The following is a 20,261-nucleotide window of genomic DNA, read 5'->3' as shown; positions in this document are numbered from 1 at the left end:
TGGGAGCAGCTGGCGCTGGTGGGGGGTTTGGGGGCTGGGGGATGGGAGTAGAGAGAAAAGGTCGAGGAGAGGGAGGGGAAATGACGGCGGAGGGAGGGCCTTTTATGGCGGACGTCCAGGTCGATTGCCGGTTCGGGCGTAGCGCGAAGGCGCAAGCGAGGCCCGGGTTGCCTGAACAGGGTGCGTCCATTTCCCGATGCGGGCTCGCCGCCTAGTTGTTTACTTATTTTCTTTTCTTTCTTCTCTCTTTCCTCCCCTCTAGGCTCTTTCTAAGCCCTCTCTACCTTGTTCTTAGCTGCCTAAGAGCGCTGCAATGCTTACCTAAAAGTTAAACACTAGGGCTTTTAGAGCTAAAACCTGTTAGAGCAGCTTAGTACTTGTTACGACTGTGTGGATGTCACGATTGTGCACGAGTAAGGTTATAGAGCTTCACAGAGGTCTAGTTCAATTACTACGTGAGGTATCATAGTAGGTACAAGACGTTGTGTAAGGAACAGAAAGGTTTAAAAGAAAATTAGTAATTAAATACTTAGCTTAAAAGTCTAAGCGCTTTAAGTATAAATTAAGCCTGTTCTAAGTTTAGTTAGTGTTAAAGCAGTTTATGCTTAAGTTTATGTCTATGTTATGTTATATTTATGTTAGACGTGCACTAATAATACTCTAGTACGCGTCTAATACAGTTATGTCTAGGATCTAGGGAGGATACTGTAACAGTACCCCCCCCCTTATTAGGAAGGGAATCCTTTACATTAGTAGTTCTAGCATTAAGTTGTCTTTATTAAAGTACAAGTTTAGTTTAGATAGGTATTAGGCGTAGAATTAGGTTACTATAGAGTTCTCTTATAAAGCTTCTGCAGGTTCCTATAACAGTTTGTTATATCTAGTCTATTTTATAAAGTATTTATAAATATGTTTCTTTTTATTAAACTAGATCTATTTAATGTCTTCTACAACATATTCTAGTTTATTATTTATAATAATAGGTTTAGGTAGTAAGTTTAGCTGTCTAGGTAGATAGTTAGATTTAGGGGCTACTTAGCGCAGCAATAATACATAGAACACAGGGTGTATCTTCATGCTATTAGGTAGGATTAATTAGTAAGTGTGTAATAAGACTATATAAGCTACTATAAAAAGGCTAAAGTTCTTCTAATTAAGTTTCTTTAATTATTAGTTTATTTAAATATTTCTAGCATTTAGCTAGACCTTCTTACTAGCTGCATACACAGGGGTAAAAGTTTAGAATTAGTTTATATACTTTTGTTAAAAAGCTTAAGCCTATGTAAGCTTTTTATAAACATATTTAAATATGTTTTAAATTTTATTAATAAGTCTATTTATGTTTATTACTTATATAAATTAATAAGTTAGTTAAAAGGTATTTATAAGTAGTTTAAATTCTATTTAGAGGTAGTATTTATAGTTTACTAAGAATAAAGATACTTATGTTAATTTAAATATTATGTTATTAGCTTTAAACTATGCTATAGCTAACTATTTTACCTAGTTATTTTACTAGTAGTTTATATACACTTATAGAACTTATTTTATTACAGTGTTTATGTTCTTAGTTTAGCTGTTAGTCTCTAGGTAAAAAGCTGTAGATAGATAGAGAATAATTTAGAGCTATTTACAGAGTTTGTCCTAGAAGGCTAAGACAAACTATGTACCTCTGTTTAATATAATTATGTTAGGCAGGCTATAGTAAACCTATACGTATTAGTAGAATAACTAGGCTATATTAGAGGCAGTTATAAAGGAACATAGTATTAAGTGTTAATACTTAGTTAAGTAATTAATAACTACTATAATATTTATATACTCTTTAGATAAAAGTAGGTTTATAATAAAATTAATTAATATATTTTTTTAAGCTTATTTAAGAATTAGAAGTAGTTTAAGTAGGCTATTATACTTTTTTTAAGAGGCCTTTACTTTACAGTAAGTATAGCAACATAATATATATTAGTGTACAGTATAGAACATGCGGGGCTAGTAGTACTCTCTCTATAGTAGGTTAAGAGTCTTTTCTCTGCCTAGGTGTCCTTTAACAAGTAAGTTTTATATAATTTAAAGTAGTTTAATTCTTAGTTTGTTAAAATTAGAGATTATAAGTTAGTTATAGTAATATAGCTTACTATTTTAGTTTTTATAGTTAGCTAGTGTTACCTTCTTTAACTAACTAGCGCTGTTTTAGAGTAGGTCTAAAGTTTTTTAAATAAATTTATTATTTAAATACTTATTAGTAATAATCTAATTAATTATCTAATTTATTTTATTTAGGTTAAGGTCTAAAAATAGCTTAGGTTAAAGTAGAGTTTAGTATTAAGCCTTTTATACTTCTTTTTAAGTAAGGACATTTTAGAATTACTTTATAAAAGCATCTAGTTTCCCTTTATTTTAACTAGAATAATAAGTAATCTTAAAATTAAAATAAAATAAGTATTTAAACTAATAAGCTTATTAGTAGCTAAGTTATTTTATAGTTGTAAAGTACTATAAGTTCTTGTAGTTAGATAGAACCTGTATTAAATGCGCTACACCTTCTAGTTTAGGTTACTATTGTTTAAAGTAGTGTACTATAGTAAGTAATTTTTTATTATAAATCTTATAATTGCCTTCTGCAGGACTTATTTTTTTTAAGAAGTATGCAATAGGCTTAATAGTCTAATCTAGCTTAGTCTAGAAGAGAACTCCTGCTACTATGTAGTCTAAGGCATTAGCTTCTACAAGTATTAGTAGTTTAAAGTTAAAGTAGTAGAGTATTAAGGCTTTAGTAAAAGCTTTTTTTAGCTAGTTAAAAGACTATTAGTAATTTAAGTTAAAGTTAAATTAGACCTTTTTCTTAGTAAGTGTAATTATAAGGCTTACTAGCTGTAAAAAGTTGTTAATAAATTATTAGTAAAAGTTAGCAAATTTTATAAAGGCTTAAATATTCTTTATGTTTTTTAGGTATTACTAATTTAGCATAGTCTAAACCTTAATAAAGTTTATTTAAATGCTATCTATAAAGATTACATATCTTAAATATGTAACCTTTAATTAGTAGAACTTGCATTTATCTATGTTAAGTTACAGACCTACTTCTTTTATAGCCTTTAGCACTAAGCGTACATGCTGTTTATGCTCTAAAAGGCTATTGCTGTAGATTAGAATATTATTAATATACACAGTGCAGAACACGTCTAGGTAGGGTTAAAGTAAGTTGTTTATAAAATATTAAAAAGTACTAGGCGTGTTAGCTAAGCTAAAGGGCATTACTAAGTACTTAAATAGTTTATATTAAGTCTAAAACACTATTAGCTACTTATTACCCTTTACTATCTTTAGCTTATTAAAGGCAGTAATAATATCTAACTTTATAAAATACTTTACTTTACTTAGTTAGCTTAAAGTTTCTTATAAAAAAGAAATTAAGTATTAGTTTTTAATAGTAACAGCATTTAGTCCTTAGTAGTTAATGTAAAATTAAAGCCTACTCCTAGGTTTTTTTATAAATAGTATAAGTAATACTACTAGTAAGAAGCTAGCTTAAATAAACTTTTTTTCTAAGTTTTTATTAAAGTATTTTTAGAGCACTTTTAATTTATTTAGTAACATCTTATATAGTAGCTTATAACTAGGTTGTTTACTAGGCTTAAGAGTTATCTAGTAATTATATAGATGTTATATTAAAAGCTTATTAAACTTATCTTAGAAAAAGACATATAATAAGTTATAGTAGTTTTAAGAGACTATTATCTTTAAGTTAGTGTGTTTTTAAGGAGCTAAAGCTTAGTCTATATTAGAAATTATAACTACATAGATTTTATAATCTAGTTATTAAGCTAGAGTTATAAATAGGGCAGGTTCTATGTAGCAGATGTCTATCTACTGTTTAAGTCCTAGTTTATGTTTAAATTAAGTAAGTAGAAGTTCTTTAAAGGCTTTCTTTTTTTTAAGTTTAGGTAGTTATTAAATTATTTTATATAGCTTATTTTAGTAAAAGGCTTAGCTTGTTAGCCTTACTTAAGTAGTTTTTCTTTAGGTTATTAGAAAGTAGGTCTAGAGACCTTTTATATTAAGTGCTATTTAGGTGTTATTTAGGTGTAAGCGTAAGTATATATTTTAGTATTAAAAAAAGTTAAAGTTTAAAACTTACTCTTAGTAATTAAAGGTAACTTTATGCTAATACAGCTATAGTTATTCTAAGATTAGGTTATAATGTTCTATGTTTATTACATAAAGCTTAATCTACTTCTTATAGTGTTAGTAGGTAATTGTAATAGTTATAGTATAAAAAATAAAACTTTTTTTAAGTTATTTTTTATTAAATCTAGTTAAGTAAATTATTTAAGTAAGTAGTGTTAATTAAAGATTTAGTTTACACGCTAGTTCTTTATTAATGTAACTTATGCTATTTACTTCTAAGTTAATAAGAGCCTATATTAAAGCTAATATAGTTTTTTATTATAAACATATAAAAATATTAACTTAGTACTTTTAGTTGTTAGTAAGGGACTTAGCCTATAAGTTAGCAGAGATCTAGTGTTAAATTAGTCCTAAAGGGCAACTTAGCCCTAAGATAAGCCTTTTTATAGGCTTTTACTGCTATAGCTGCAGCTATGTTAAGAGTAGCAAAAGGGATTAAAGCTTAAATATAAGTTAGAGCTCTTATAAAAATAAGATTAAAATAGTAAAAATCTTTAATAAGTACTAGCAGCACTACTTATATAGACTTAAAAAAAAGGAATAAAGTAGTTTTAAAAAATATAACTATACTTACTACACTTAAAGTATTAACTTTTTTTTTTATAATTTTTACGCTTTTTAAAACTAACTAAAGCATAATTTAAATTAATTTTTATTACATTAAAGTTCTTATTTATAACTGCGCTAGTTTAGAGGCGTATTAGGGCTTATATAGAGAGGAACCTTATGTTATTATTATAGGTAGTAATTAAGTTTACATACGCGTTAAGGTTGTTTAGAAGGGGTTCTTCTACTATAGCACATTACAGTTTAGTTAAAAGGGAGTTATATAAAGCTATAATTAGACTTATTTTATTTAGGCCTATATTAGATGCAAGTTAGTAGAACTTAGTAAAGTATAAAGTAAAGCTTTTTTTTTTTTATTATAAAGTATTTAGGTAACTTAGGGCTATTAACTTTTTATTTAAGTTTTTATAAGTTGCTTACAGAAATGCTATAAATTAATCTAGGTTAATAATATTTTTATTTATTAGTAAGTTAATTAAGGCTGTTATATTATAGTTAAGTTAAAAGTAAGCATATAGTAACTAAGAGTATTTAAAGGGAAATTAGTCTATGTTTCCTTTAAGTTTATATTAGAGCTTATATAAAAAGAAAAGTAGGTTTTTCTATTTTCTATTAAACAGTAGGGGATTAGAGAGTTAGTTAGATTTTATTACTAAGTTAAAAAGGTTATAGGTTGTAAGCAGTGTTAGGTAAAAAAAAGTTAAGCTATCTCTAGACTTCTAGGTAAGCTTTAAGGCTAGTAAGTTCTTAGTTCTTACTACTATAATAAAAGTTAAGGCAGAAATAGACTACTTAATAATGTAAAGCTGTTTTTTAAAGTCCTTTTAAAAAGCTTTAAAGCTTATAATGTAGTAGCTTTTTTATAAAGTAAGTGCTTTTTAGAAGGCTTTTTAGCTTACTTTAATAGCTTAAAGTTATGTAAGTACTAAGCTTATTAAATTAAATTTAGAGGCTATTCTTAGCTAAAGTTTTAATATAATGTAATGTTATAATTATGCACAAGTAAGGTTATAAAGCTTTATAAAAGTCTAGTTTAATTACTACATAAGGTATTATAGTAGGTACAAGACATTATGTAAGAAATAAGAAGGTTTAAAAAGAAATTAGTAATTAAATACTTAGCTTAAAAGTCTAAGCGCTTTAAGTATAAATTAAGCCTGTTTTAAGTTTAGTTAGTGTTAAGGCAGTTTATGCTTAAGTTTATGTCTGTGTTGTGTTGTGTTTGTGTCAGACGTGCACTAATAATACTCTAGTATGCGTCTGATACGGTTATGTCTAGGATCCAGGGAGGATACCGTGACAGTGGATAAGAACAGTCGTACCATAAGCGGGGTAAAGCAGCGGAAGCATAGGACAAGTAATTTGGGTATATGACAAGGTCACGTGACAGAGATGACTAAGGAACTGGATCGCAAGCTAAGGAAAGGATCGCAAGGAATCGCACGCGATCCATCTTGGAACTTGCGAGGCCTACGAGGCCTGGATCGCAGAGATCACAGAGGCTCGCAACTTAGTTGTTGCGAGGCCTGCGAGGCCCTATGATCCACCCTCATGTATATATACCCTGCTTGAAAACAACCTTTAAAAGTTGTTGTTAATCTCTACATTAGATACCAAGTGCTCCCTTAAGACTTATACATCTATTACTCCCTTAAAGATTAGTTTGATTCCCCTGCCTATACCTGGGAATAAGGACAAACCACGTTGCCGCCCCCGCAAACCATACGCAAGCTACAAGAACTGTACACCCTCGTAGACCCGTCACCCTCTTAACCCTCGCCCTCATCCATTCTTCGGCCGTAGTACCACGTGACCGCATCACGAAGTAAGTAACGTAACAGTACTCTAGTAGAATAAGGCTACCTAGGTAGGAAGACTAGCTTTCTAACTCTTTATAACCTACACTACCTACACTAGGCTCTAAGCAGGCTTTAAAATAGCCTTAAAAGCTCTTTTATTATCCTCTTTACTTTTTATATATTAGGCTGCTGCCTATAGCTTAAGATAGCTTTAAATGTCACGGTCGGCATGCTCAAGCTACAAGCAAGAGGTGGTGTAACTCAACTAGATTAAACTAAGGAGCAGAGGAGCTGCTCTGCGAGTTTAAATATACATGTGTGCTCCCTGCCAAGGCGCTACTAGTCGCGCAAGCGAGGGAGCTGAGGCCGCAGAGCATGTGACGCGGTACGCACTGTCACATTAAAGAACTAAAAACTCTTTTTATAATAAAAAAATCTACACGCGTTTTAGTAAACTATACTTAAGTAGTATTAGACTATATTTATATAAAGTTATATTTTTTATTATATAAAGTGTAATACTTACATCTCTTTAATTTTAAAAACTAAAAGATAAATTTAACCTACTAGCTATAAGTAAAAGCGTAGGTAGCCTAAAGGTGGATAACTTAAAACGCCTCTAAAGAGGCTTTACCTTTACTTAATAACTTTAGGTTGTTTTTAAATAAACTTACATAAAATTAACTAAAATAAACAAAAGTAAGCTTTTACAGCATAATATAACACTTTATTATACTACTTAGGCCTATTATTATCTGTTCTATTCTCTAAGTTGTAGGACTACAATAAGAGAGGATAATGTAACGCTAGATGTTCTAGAACAGGCTAGTATAGCCTCACTTAACCTGTTTAGAGGTCACATGACCTGTGCTTTGTATCTAAGCATGAATTCTAACAAGCAAGGCTTGGCAGCGATTTGTCTCTCTTATAATACACTTCTATCTTTCTCTAAAACCTTACTCTTAGTGCTATCTAGGCTATCTACTATTCTATCTTTACATGCTAGAGATAAGTCAGCTTAGTCACTGCGCTCTAGCATCTACTACTTACATATATATATATAATTAGCTTTTTACTTTTTTTATATAATAAACAACTTTATATAGTAGCTTTAAGCTAAGATGTGTAACGGCGCAGGCAAGACAATGGGTCCGAATGCGGTGGGAGTCCACTCAGAGGCATATAGGAGTGCGTGGGGACTCTAAACCTAGGAATGCCATTAACACCTATAGGCTGTATACAAAAGAATATTAGAAAACTACTAAGCTAGCTACAAAAGCAAAGTGCAACTAAATACATAAAAGAATAAAGGTAACAGCAGAGAGTAGAGCAGAGTTAGGGCTAGGTTAAGTTAGGGTTAAGCTAAGGTTAGAGCTAATATAGAGACCCTTTAGATAGGTTCTAGGCAACCTAAAATAGAACAAGAATTGTTACACTACCTCCCCCTCTATAGACTAAGCGTCCTTATTAGTAGTAATTATAGTATAAAGTATTACTATTATGTTCTTTGCCTTTTTAAACTAAAACTAGTCTAATTTAGCTAGGTGTCCTTGCTAAGTATTCTTTTACACTGCTAGCAGTGTCCTCTAAACTAAACGCTATGTGTGCGCGCCTACTCTAATAGTAATCTATAGATGTCTAGCCTATTAATAATTAAAACCTTTATTTATTACTATCTATGCAGTTATTAATCTTAGGCGTGCGTTTAGTAAGGTGACATTTAGGTATTATTAAAGGTGCCTAAATAGTCTCTTGCTATTAGAGTAGTAGAAGTAATTTAAGGCATTATTAGAGGTAATTTAGTAGTTGCTTAGTAGTGTTTTAGTAGATTAGCTGCTTAAGCTATGCTTATAATTAAGTATAAATATACTACTAAAGGTTAACTTTAAATTAGGTAGGTCTAGCTTTAGGTTTTACAGACGCAGGTTTAGCTGTTAATAAAGTAGTAGTTAGTAGTTAGAGGTTAGTAGTTAAAAGTTAGGCATTAGTAGTTATCTTTAATTCTAATAAGTTATTAGTAGTTTCTAAGTTTTTACCTTAGCATATTTTTATAACTTTTTTAAAGGTAATTTTAATTATAAGAGATAAGAAGTTTTAAACCTAAAGGCTTTAGTTAACTAAAGGTTAATAAAATCTAGTCTATAAACTAAATAGTTTAATATAATAGTGTGTAAGTATTATAACTTAAACTAAATTAGACATGTCTTAAAGCTTAAATGTAGTTATATAAATAATTAGTATAATATTATAATAAAGCTGTTACTAGTAAAAGTAAGTTTTCTAATATAATGTAATAGCACAGGCAAGACAATAGGTTTAAATGCAGTAAGAGTCTACTTAGAGGCATATAGGAGTGCGTAGGGACTCTAAACCTAGGAATGCTATTAACACTTATAGGCCTTATATAAAAGAATATTAGAAAACTACTAAGCTAGCTACAAAGGTAAGGTGCAACTAAATACATAAAGAAATAGGGGTAACAGCAGAGGGTAGAGCAGAGTTAGGGCTAGGTTGAGTTAGGGTTGAGCCAGGGTCGGAGCCGATACAGGGACCCTTCGGATGGGTTCCGGGCGACCTAAGATGGAACGAGAATTGTTACAAGATGTAGGCTTTATAAGCTAATTTTTAGTAAAAGGTTTAAAGCTTATGCGCTAAAAACTAAGCACTATAAGCTATACTTACTATTACTACTACTTTTTATCTAAAGCTAGTTCTTCTTCTACTAACTAAATTTAATAGTAAGCTATATAAATTTAAAACCCAGCTACTAACTATTAATGCTAAAATAGTAGTAGATAGTAATATAATTAAAAATAACACAGGTTAATGTTACTTTATATACAACAACCTTAAGCTGATAGTATAAGCTACTATACTACTGCTGCTATTAAATGCCTAAGAATAAAGTTAATAAGACTATTATTAAATAGGCTCTGACAGCTAGCTGCTTATAGTATAAGCACTTAAGTAGCAAGAGTAAGAGTGGTGTACAGTGTGCACAGCATACAAGGTAGGTAAAGTAAGGGCAACATGTTTCTAGTTCTATTACTCTTGTCTTTTCTTTATATAGAGGAAAAGGGGGATATCTAGATGTTTGCGCACAGAGGTTCACGCACAAGCATTATATAACATAGATACATGATCCTGCTTGTGCGCAATTGCTTGTATCTAGGCTGCAACACTACTACTGTGTATAGACACTAGCAACTTTTCTTTTTATCTAAAAAGTTGCCTTCTGTACGCGTTACCTCTCTTCTGTCTGTGTAGGTCTATCTAATTATGTTCTACTTTTACTCTACCCCTATTTATTAGGACTTGCCTTAGTAATGCTGTGTGTTAGAATAGGCTAGTTATGCTATGTAAATAGCTTTTCTTTTCTTTATTCTTTACTTTCTAAGCCTTACTATACAATCCCCTAGCTCTTTTCTCTTTTTATATAGTGCTAGCAGTAACAGATCCTTATAATAAGAAAGATAAGTATGTATAATATAAAAAAAACAAAATAAAGAGAAATAAGCCTTATATAAAGGTGTTATTAGTCTAGTTAGTCTAAGGCATCTTTGCGCACAAGATCTAGCTAGTCTACAGATGCTTCTATCTAGACAAAGAGGCAGTTAGTTAGGACTAATAATTAAAGAGCTTAGTTTAGTGTTTTCTTTATACATACATTTACTAAGTTATTTTTACTATTAATTTACTTTATTTTAGCAATTTCCCTTTTCTTATATAATTTATAGAGTAACATAATGTTAATTATAAGTTACTTTTTGCTAGTAGTGCCTAGCTTAATAAGGTAATTATATAGAAACCTTAAATTTATATAAATTACTACTAGAATTAGTAGTAGTTTAAGTGTTTATATAATTTACTATAAAGTTATACTAAGTATAATTACATTATTAAACTTTTTAACTATTTTATATAGTTTACTAGTAAGGACACTCTTAGTTACTTTTTTATACTTAGTAGAATTCTAGTGTATAATATTACCTAGTATTTTAAAGTAGTTGCTTTACTTTATATAGTCTTTATTACTTAATATAATTAAAAATCTTAGCTATAAGCTAAAGTCTTTATTATTAGTAAATAATTTATTTATAAAGATAAATAGCTTTACATAATTAAGCTATAATAGTAGAAAGGTAAGACTACACTTACTATTATCTATCTACTATTAAATTTATGCGTTAAGTGTGTTAATGTTATTATGCAAAAAGTCTATAGTTTATGCAGTAATAAACAGGTTAAATGCTGCCTCTAGTTAACATATAAATGCAATATATGCCCCTCTTACATATTACTTAATATATTATTATGCAGCATCTTTGTTTTTTAGGTTAATTATATAAAGGTAGCTTACTTATCTCTTCTAAGTAAAGACTATTATGTTATGTGTAAGTTTAATTCTTCTACTATTAAACTTAATAAGCTGCTTTTTTACTAAAATAGTTTTACTTTTTATATAAAACTTTACTTTTTATAGTTTTTTCTCTTTTCTTTATATAAAATTCTTTATTATAATGCTTAAAGTGTTGTCTATTTATAAGCTAGTAATACTAAAAGTGTGCTCTTCTTTATTAGTAATTAAGAGGTAGGGGTTGTATAAAAAAATGTGCATGCGTAGCTTTTTTTTATAGTAGTTATAGTATGTTTTAAACTAATACAGTTCTAATTTAGCAGCTTTATATAAGAGTTGTATAACCTAGAGTATTGTATTTAGTAGAAAGCTCTAGCGCATCTCTTTTAGTAGCTTTATATACAGTGTGCGCATAAGCTTATTTATTAATTAGATGTATACTTATGTAATATTACATAGTTTAAAATGCATTTTGTACATAGCTTTTAGGCTTACTCTTATAGCTAAAAGTAGTCTCTAGCTTATCCTCTAAATAGTTAGTAACTAAGTAAGAATTTTTTCTTTCTTTTTATCTAAGTAGCTAGTAAACACTAGGTAGGATTTTTTATATAGTTAAGTTGTTTTACCTTTTACTTCTTATATAAAGTAAAGGTTAAAAATCTAACTTTTATGCTTTATTAAGTTATATGCTATAACTTTAAAAGTGCTATTAGTAATTAAGGTGTCTATTTCTATGCAGTCTAATTTTTTAAATAGTTTTTTAGGTGTAGTAATTACACTGTCTATATAAAGCTTAATAAATAAGGCCTAATTATTCTTTTTTTTCTAGGTTAGAAATACCTAGTCTAGACTTTATGTAAGTTTCCTTTGCCTTTTACTTCTTTTAGTATCTATATTTTCTCTTTACACTAGTGCAGCATTACTATCTTAAGGGGCTTAGTCTATAGTAGGCTTTAGTTCTGCCTTTATAACATTTTTATAAGGCTGTTTTTTCTTTCTCTTTTTTAAAAGATCTCTTTATATAAAGATTAGTTTATCTAGGTTATTTATTATAAGTAAGTTATCTTTTTTTTTTTTTTATAGTATAGTTTAACCTATGTATATTAGAGCTTTAGTAGGCTATTTTTTTTTTTAATAATAATATCTCTTTCTTTAATACTCTTAATCTTATATAGGCTAGTCTAGCCTTTTTTCTCTCTTTATGCTATAATTTCTAAGCTAAGGGGGAGGTTAAGAACTTTATATGTTATAAAGCTATTATAAGTGTTAATTATATAATTAATGTTTACTTTTACATAGTCTTTTTAAAGTATTTTTATTACCTTTTATATAGCACTTACTTATGTAATAATGTCTAGTAATAGCAGAGAGTTTAGGTTAATTCTTAGGTATGCTTTAAAGACTAGCAGTATAGGTACTAAACTGTGTAGGCTAGCTGTGTTATTTAGAGCCTTAACTGCTATCTGTAAGATAGCCTTATTATTTATATAGTTACCTAGCTTAGTTTTTAGGATATTAAACACTTATTAGAGAAGTGTATGCGCGCGCTTAACTTTTCTAACTACCTAATATGCTTTTACAGGCATCTGCTTATATATAGCTTTTATAATCTTTACATAAGCTTAAAAATTCTTTAAAGCAAAGTTTATACTAAAGTTATACATAATATAGTCTAGAGGTTCTTAATAAGTGTTAATCTAGTATTTACATAGTGCATCCTAAGTATCTTATGTAGACATAGATTTTAGAAATGTAGCAGCCTAAAATAATGTGTCTACATTAATAACATGTAAGACATTTTTATTATTAATTTATATAATGTTAATAATAACTTTATAGTTAAAGTAAGTGTTATTCTTAATTATAAACTTAAATTTTTATAGGGCCTAGTTATATAATTAGCAGAGGTAGCAGAACTTCTTAATCTCTTCTAGCACTATAGCATTAATGTTATAGCTAGCGCTAGTTAGTATCTTCTAGAGTCTCTCTATGCAGGGGTGTCTAAATTAGTAGTAGAGGTAGTAAAGTTTTAATTTAGTAAAAAAAGACATAGATTTTTTCTTACTAATATTAAAAAAAAAGTGTCTTTATTTTTATATAATAGGTACTATAGTTTTATCTTTACATATAATAACATTTAGAATGTTGTTAAAGTATGCCCTAAGTTAGTTAGCATTTACTAGTAATAGTAAAAATAGTGTTAGAGTCTTTAAAATGTAGTATGTAACTAGACTAATTAAGTTCTAAATTTATATAGTACTAATTAATCCCTTTATTATCTAGCCTTTAAAGCTAATATCTGTTTAGCTAGGTGTCTAATTAATTTCTATACATAAGTTCTTTTATATATACGCCTTAAGTTAAGACTTGCTAATAGTAAAAATCTTTACTATGCCTATATTCTATAGTTTACCTTAGTATACTATATAGTATTAGTTATTAAGGATAAACTGCTTAGCATATTCTTTAGGTTTAATGCTGTAGATGTCCTCTTCTGTTACATAGTGTAGATAGGTAGTAGAGGTAAAGTAGTTAATAGCTTTTTTAGCATTCTTACCCTTTTATTTTATTTTCTTTACATTATGTAAATTATTTTCTTTTTTAGAGTAACCTTTAAAGTTTTAGATGTATAAAGTAATAGCTTTATATAATAAGGTCTTATTATAGAAATCTTTATATAAGGCAACATACTAGTTCTTTGCTTACATATAGTTATTATAAGAGTAGTTTAATAACTAACATTTTTTTTTATAGCAGACAAAGCACTTCTTTATCTGTGTGTAGTTGTCTCTAGATTGTAGCCTAAACCTAAATAAAGATCTTCTATGTTGTCCTCTTTTATATAAAGAGAGGCTTTCTTCTTATTATGCAGACTCTTGTTGTGCAGAGTTGTATTAGTAGTTTATGTAGTATACATTAAGCAGTTTTTAGAGGTATTAGTTTACCTTTTAGTTTATAGTAACTTAGAGTAATGCCTATAGGTTGCTAAATAGAGCTTTACATAAAGGCTTAATAGTAAACATAGCATGTTCTAGTTCTAGTTATCTTTAATAGGCTTATATAATAGTAGTGTGTAGTAGAACATTCTTTTAAAATTTTATTTCTAGTGCTCTTTATATAAGCATAAGCTTGTTAATTATTATTTTAAAAACTTTATGTAAACTTTTATTAGAGTTTTTTTATTAGTATTATGTAAAAGTTATTATTATCTAGTCTATCTAGTACTAGCTATAGTTTACATTAGTGTTAAAGTAACTACTTAAGGTGTTATATAAATGCTTCTAGTTATGTCTAGGGCCTATATTGTGCATATAGTACATATTTGCCTAACTTTTTAGGATGTCTAGAAAGATGTTTATGTACTAAGTTTCCTAAATATCTAGCTATTAACATAAATTAATAAAAATTTTTATTTTATTTATAAGAATGTTATATAGTTAACTTATATAGTTATTATCTTTTTTTTATGCTTTTTAAAATTATATAATCTTATCTACTAAGAGTTTTTCTTTAGCAGTTTCCCTTTAGAGTAGAAGTTTATACAGGCTGTAATGTAGTATAAATTATGCAGGTGGTATTAGTAGTGCATACACTACTGCAGGCAGTGGTGTGTACAATTAAGGGTGTGGAGCAGGCGTTAGGTAGAGTAGCATGTATTGTTTGTACAGTAATTAGTGTAGTGCTAGCTAAGGTGTAGAAGCAGGTAATACTAGTACATTTAGTGTTAATAGCAGCATTATATTTAGTCTGCTTCTATGTAAAGCCTTATATAGTAATAAAAGTTGCGTATAAAGCCTTTTTAGTGCAATTACCTTCTTTTATGCTATATTATACAGCTTCTAGGCTTAGGTACCTTTAGTGCCTAGTTATAGTGTAATTTCTTTATTCTTTAGCACTTATATAAGCTTCTTTTTAAACGCGCAGCTAAGTACTAAGAAGTTTTATAGTGTCTATTCTTTAAAATCTTTTATGTACGCACTTAAAAAAGTAGCGCCTTTTTAAGTTATTATGCGTAAATTAGTAATTATATAACTTATATATAATTAAGTCTATAGGCTTATTAGAGCCTCTAATATATTAATCTTGTTATTCTAGTACTCTAGGCTAGTCTTATTTTGTAGTATTACCTCTAATATCCTTATGTCCTTTATAAGTTATTTATATAATAGAAATTATTTTTTATTTTTCTTATTATTACATAGAGTTGTTAGTTGCTAATAAGATTTTATTATAATAGTATAGTTAATTACTTTTTTAGTAGATTACGCAGGTACTGCTGTTATCTAGCTGCTAAGTTGTGCAGCTTTAATAGCTTTAGTGTGCGCCTTACACTATCTCCTTTTTACTTTGTATAGTAGCAGAGCTTACTGTATAATGTAAAGGATTAATGTGCTATTGTCTAGCTACTAAGTTATACAGCTTTAGTAGCTTTAGTGTGCGTCTTACACTATCTCCTCTTTACTTTATATAGTAGCAGAGCTTGCTGTATAATGTAAAAAATTAATCTACTATTCTAAAGAATAAGTAACTAAATAAAGTACCTTATAAAGTATAAGTACTCTACTATTACTTTTTCTAAAGAATAAGTAACAAAATAAAGTACTTTATAAAGTGTAAGTACTTTATTATTACTCTTACTAATTTATAGTTAATTAAATTAACTACTAATTAGTGTTAAATAAGCTCTAATAGCTAGCTACTTATAGTATAAGCACTTAAGTAGCAAGAGTAAGAGTAGTGTACAGTGTGCACAGCGTATAAAGTAGGTAAAGTAAGGGTAACATGTTTCTAGTTCTATTGCTCTTGTCTTTTCTCTGTACAGAGGAAAAGGGGGATATCTAGATGTTCGCGCACAGAGGTTCGCGCACAAGCATCATGTGACATAGATACGTGATCCTGCTCGTGCGCGATTGCTTGTATCCAGGCCGCGACGCTGCTGCTGTGTACAGACAACTATAAAATAAGTTTATAGTAGCTATAATAAATATACACTAATCCTAATAAGATCTATAAGGCTAAGTAGGCTTTATATAAGCTATAGTAAAATAAAAGTAAGATTTTACTAGCTTATATTACTTAATTTAAGTAAATTGTATATAAAGCTAAACGTAAAGATTAACCTACTATTATTAAAATTATAATATTTTACTAAAGTCTTAATAATTTAACTTAGTACACACTAGATAGCTAATTAACACTACTAGACAACTACCTAGCATTTTTATAAGCAGTGTAGCGATTAGCTTTATAATTAAATATATATTTATATACTTTATATACTTAACTTAAACTTAATAAAATAGACCTTAGTAGTATTAACGCTATTAGCATTAATATAATTAATGTTGCTGTAGCTACATCTAGTGCTAGCACTAGGGCTAGGTTAGTCTCTCTAACCTAGCGCGCATAATAGAGGAAGGCAGAGAGGTGTTTATAATGTGGCTTAGTAGCTTACTAGGTACAGGACTGCCTCTAGCTCTTAGCAGCTATTAGACGCATTACAACTGTACAGCTAGCAAAATAATTAGTAGTTTAATAACTAAAGCTAGCACTAGGCTACTAATAGCCTAACGTACTTTACAGGTGAGTTGCTTACACACCTAAGTTGCTTACTTTTGCTAAGACCCTACTAAACTACCCTTTCTATACTAATGCATTCTTAATAACACTACTTAGATGTGCTAAAAGAACATTAGATATAGCTTATACTTTAAGCTTTTAAATAAAACATAAAACTCTTAAAAAAATATACTACAGCTATATATAAAGTCTCTTAAAAAATAATAAATAACTATAGCACTAGATAACTTTTATAAGCTAATTCTATAGCTAACTTATAAAGGCTAGGTAATAAAAAAAAGTAGGTAATTATTAAAACTATACTTAAGCTATATGTGTAAAGATTTTTCTTTTAAATAGCATTTATAGCTAATATAGCTAATTCTTTACACGCTAAGCATAATCTAGGCTATATTAGCATAAACTAGCCTAGTATGTTTAGAAAGCGTTAACATACTTTACAGGCAAGTTGCTTACACACTTAAGTTGCTTACTTTTGCTAAGACCCTACTACACTACTTTTTTTATACTAATGCATTTTTAATAACACTACTTAGACATGTTAAAAGAACATTAAATGCAGCTTACGCTTTAAGCTTTTAAATAAAACATAATACTTTTTAAGTAACATGCTACAGCTATTTATAAAGTCTTTTTTAAGCTAATTATATAGCTAACTTATAAAAGCTACATAATAATAAAAAGTAAGTAATTATTTAGCACATACTTAAGCTAGATATGTAAGAATTTTTCTTTTAGCTAGTAGCTATAGCTAATATAGCTAATTCTTTACATGCTAAGCATAATATAAGCTATGTTAGCATAAACTAGCTTAATATGTTTATTAAGTGTTACTTAAAGCTTAAAGTAAAGTTTAAGTATAACTATAACTATAAAAAAGCTTTTTATAAAATTTTTATAGTAATTTAAAGCTAGTTTAACTTTATAAAGAATATTAAAGCTAAGTATAGTATTTAAAATAATAACATATATAACTTTAATAAAATAAAGTTTATAATAGGCTAGATATTTACTAGAGTAGTTATTATAAGTTTAAAGAAATAAAGACAGCTAAAAGTAGTCTAGCTAGGTAACTAAAAGTAAATAATAGCTATTTAAAGTATTAATACTAAAAAGTAAGCTATTCTACTTTTTATTATTTTTTAAACTAGTAACTACTTTTTAAACTAGTATAAAATAAAAAATCTACTTTAAAATTAGGTTATTATAATTTTTAAGCATAGCTAAACTACTAATTAGCTTAGTCTAGACTAGTTAAAGCACTTTAATGTGTATATAAAAAAGTGTAATATTAGTAGCTACTATTTACTAGTTATTAATAGCTATAAAAGCTATAACTTACTTTATTTTTAGTAATACTATAAAAATAATAAGATTATTACTATTTATATACTTTTTTACTTATTACACTTTTTATAGTTACTTAATGTAGGTTATTTTACTCTTTTAAAAAAAGTATATAAGTGCTAAGCTAAAAACCTTATGCGTAACTAAATTACTTATATTATAAAAATAAAGTTTTTACTATGCTTTAAAGCAGCTTATAATGCTATAAGTACTTTTAGTAATATCTAAGAAAAGTTTTAAAGCACTAGATTAGTTTTTTTAACTTATAATAAGTTATAATAGGCCTTAATATAAAGTTATGCACTTTATTACTACTACTACTTATATATAATAAGCCTTAGTAGTTATAAACTCTAAGTAACGTACCTAACAGGTTGGCCGGCCACACAGGTTGGCCGGCCACTTTTGCCAAGCCCCTACTAAAACCACCCTATTCTCTCGCAAAACAGCCCACTTTAGCCCTGTATAGAGTAATATAACACAAGATATTATTTAGAGTCTACTTTTGCTACTTGCTTACATGTACGCAAGTTATGCCTAGTCTAATTGCACTGCCTGCATTGCCTTTAACTTAGCTTACCTCCTTTAGCGCGCACTTGCGTCTTTAGCTTCTTCTTATTACTACGCGCTCTAAACTCCTTTAGAGCAGTTAGACAAGCCCTATCCTTAACTATTAAGGTCTTTTCTGCCTAAATCTGCTTTCTTTTATGTAATCTACATTGTGTAGCAGCCTTATTTGCTACTTAAAGCTTTATAATCTTATAGCCTACCCTATTATGTTAATGCCTTAGATAACTATAGTTTACTTTTTATTACCTTACTGTATTGCCTTTAGCTATCTTTGTCTCTCTAAAGCTGTAACAACTGCTCTAGTTAATATCTAGCCTATTATAAAGCTTAACTTGTTAAAGTTATACCTGTCTTTATTTTAGATACTATACTTAGCTTTTATGTTAGCTACTAGGCAAAACTAGCCCTAGATAACCTCTAGATTCTTGTAGAGCACTCTCTTGTAATTATACTTATAATTAAACTTTATTATAAACTTAGGGCAGTGCTTAACCTATATACTAGTCTAGTTTAAGCTAACCTAGCCTAGATTGCGCTCTGTAGGCAAGGAATTAGCTATATTAGCTACTACTATAAGCTTAGAGGGAAATCTGCGCATAATAAGCTTAAGTATATACTTAACAACTACCTTTTTTTTAAGCTTAGTTAGATTCCTTAATTTAGGCTAGCATTCTGCTTGTAAAGGCTGTCTAGCGCGTTAATTACTTAGTGTTATGTAAGAGACATTATAGATAGCTACAGCACGTTGTAAGAAGAGTTTTAAGTCTTATTTAAGAGCCTAAAGAGCAAGCTATATCTAACGTTCTTTAGAAGATTTAATCTAGTGTTGTTGTTAAGGCATTATGTAGATAGGTAGAGTTTAGTGGGGGCTTGGCAAAAGTGGCCGGCCAACCTGTGTGGCCGGCCAACCTGTTAGGTACGTTAATACTTTAAAACTTAAGTTATAATTAATACTTATAAAAATAAAAATTTAAAAGTATATAAATAGTTTACTAACTTTTATAGTTAAAGTGTTTAAAAAAGTTTTTAAAAAAAGTAGTAATAATTACATATAAGCTAGTATTAGTGTAATAGAAAATTACTAAGCTTTAAGCAGCTAATAAAGCTACTACATAATATAAATTATATAAAAGAAAGTAAATTAAGGTAAAAAAAACTTTAATAATTTAAAAAAGCTTACACTTAATAGCTTTAAAGAAGTTTAAGGCGCACAGTAATAAAAAAAAGGCAAAGAAGTAGGTGTAAGCTAAAGTAGGTAAGCTATTCTAAAGGCGCTGTAAATAGTGCAATTAGACTAGGCATAACACGCAAATGTGTAAGCAAGAAGTAAAAGTAGTATCTAAATAATATTCTAGGCTGTACTGTACTATATAGTGCTAGAGCGGGTTGTTATAGGCTATAATAGAGTTTGTTAGGGTGGGGTCTTGGCAAAAGTAAGCGACTCAGGTGTGTGAGCAACTCGCTCGTGAAGTACGTTATTTAAACTTTAAAGTAACATTTATGTGTAGTATAACTATAAAAGAGCTTTTTATAAAAGTCTTAGAGTAATTTAGAGTAGAGTTAGCTTTATAAAGAATATTAAAGCTAAGTATAGTGTAAAGACAGGGCTCCGCACCGCTCCGCTAATACAACTAAAAGGTACGAATAATCAACCAACGTTGATTTTCAGGTGCAGAATAGTATATATACTTGTCGCACGTAAGCGCCATCTCAGCCTTACATTATCCCCCTTCTTAGCAGACGCATGTCCCAGGCGTCACATGACCTACCCGCAGCTCAGAGGCGCCTATGCGCATGTCTTAGTTACCGGCCAGAGGCTGACCACCTGCGGCCCAAAGGCGCGGGATAAA

At 29.1% G+C, this 20,261-nt stretch overlaps 1 protein-coding gene across 1 annotated transcript; it reads right to left on the bottom strand.

The window, feature by feature from the left end:
• Positions 1–6,033: 6,033 nt before the first annotated feature.
• BDR25DRAFT_355329 (uncharacterized protein) lies at positions 6,034–6,577 on the bottom strand (the record flags this gene model as incomplete). The annotated part of the gene is made up of 4 exons (XM_033695442.1): positions 6,034–6,174; positions 6,203–6,237; positions 6,269–6,294; positions 6,441–6,577. The coding sequence occupies 4 exons, from the start codon at positions 6,575–6,577 to the stop codon at positions 6,034–6,036; spliced, it is 339 nt and encodes a 112-aa protein (XP_033547674.1).
• Between the last annotated feature and the right edge of the window lie 13,684 nt (positions 6,578–20,261).

This window comes from Lindgomyces ingoldianus (genome assembly GCF_010093535.1).
Source record: "Lindgomyces ingoldianus strain ATCC 200398 unplaced genomic scaffold BDR25scaffold_16, whole genome shotgun sequence".
In the NCBI taxonomy this organism is placed as follows: Eukaryota; Fungi; Ascomycota; class Dothideomycetes; order Pleosporales; family Lindgomycetaceae; genus Lindgomyces; species Lindgomyces ingoldianus.
Note: the sequence above shows the minus strand (reverse complement) of the source record. Positions and strands in the feature narration are given on the sequence as shown.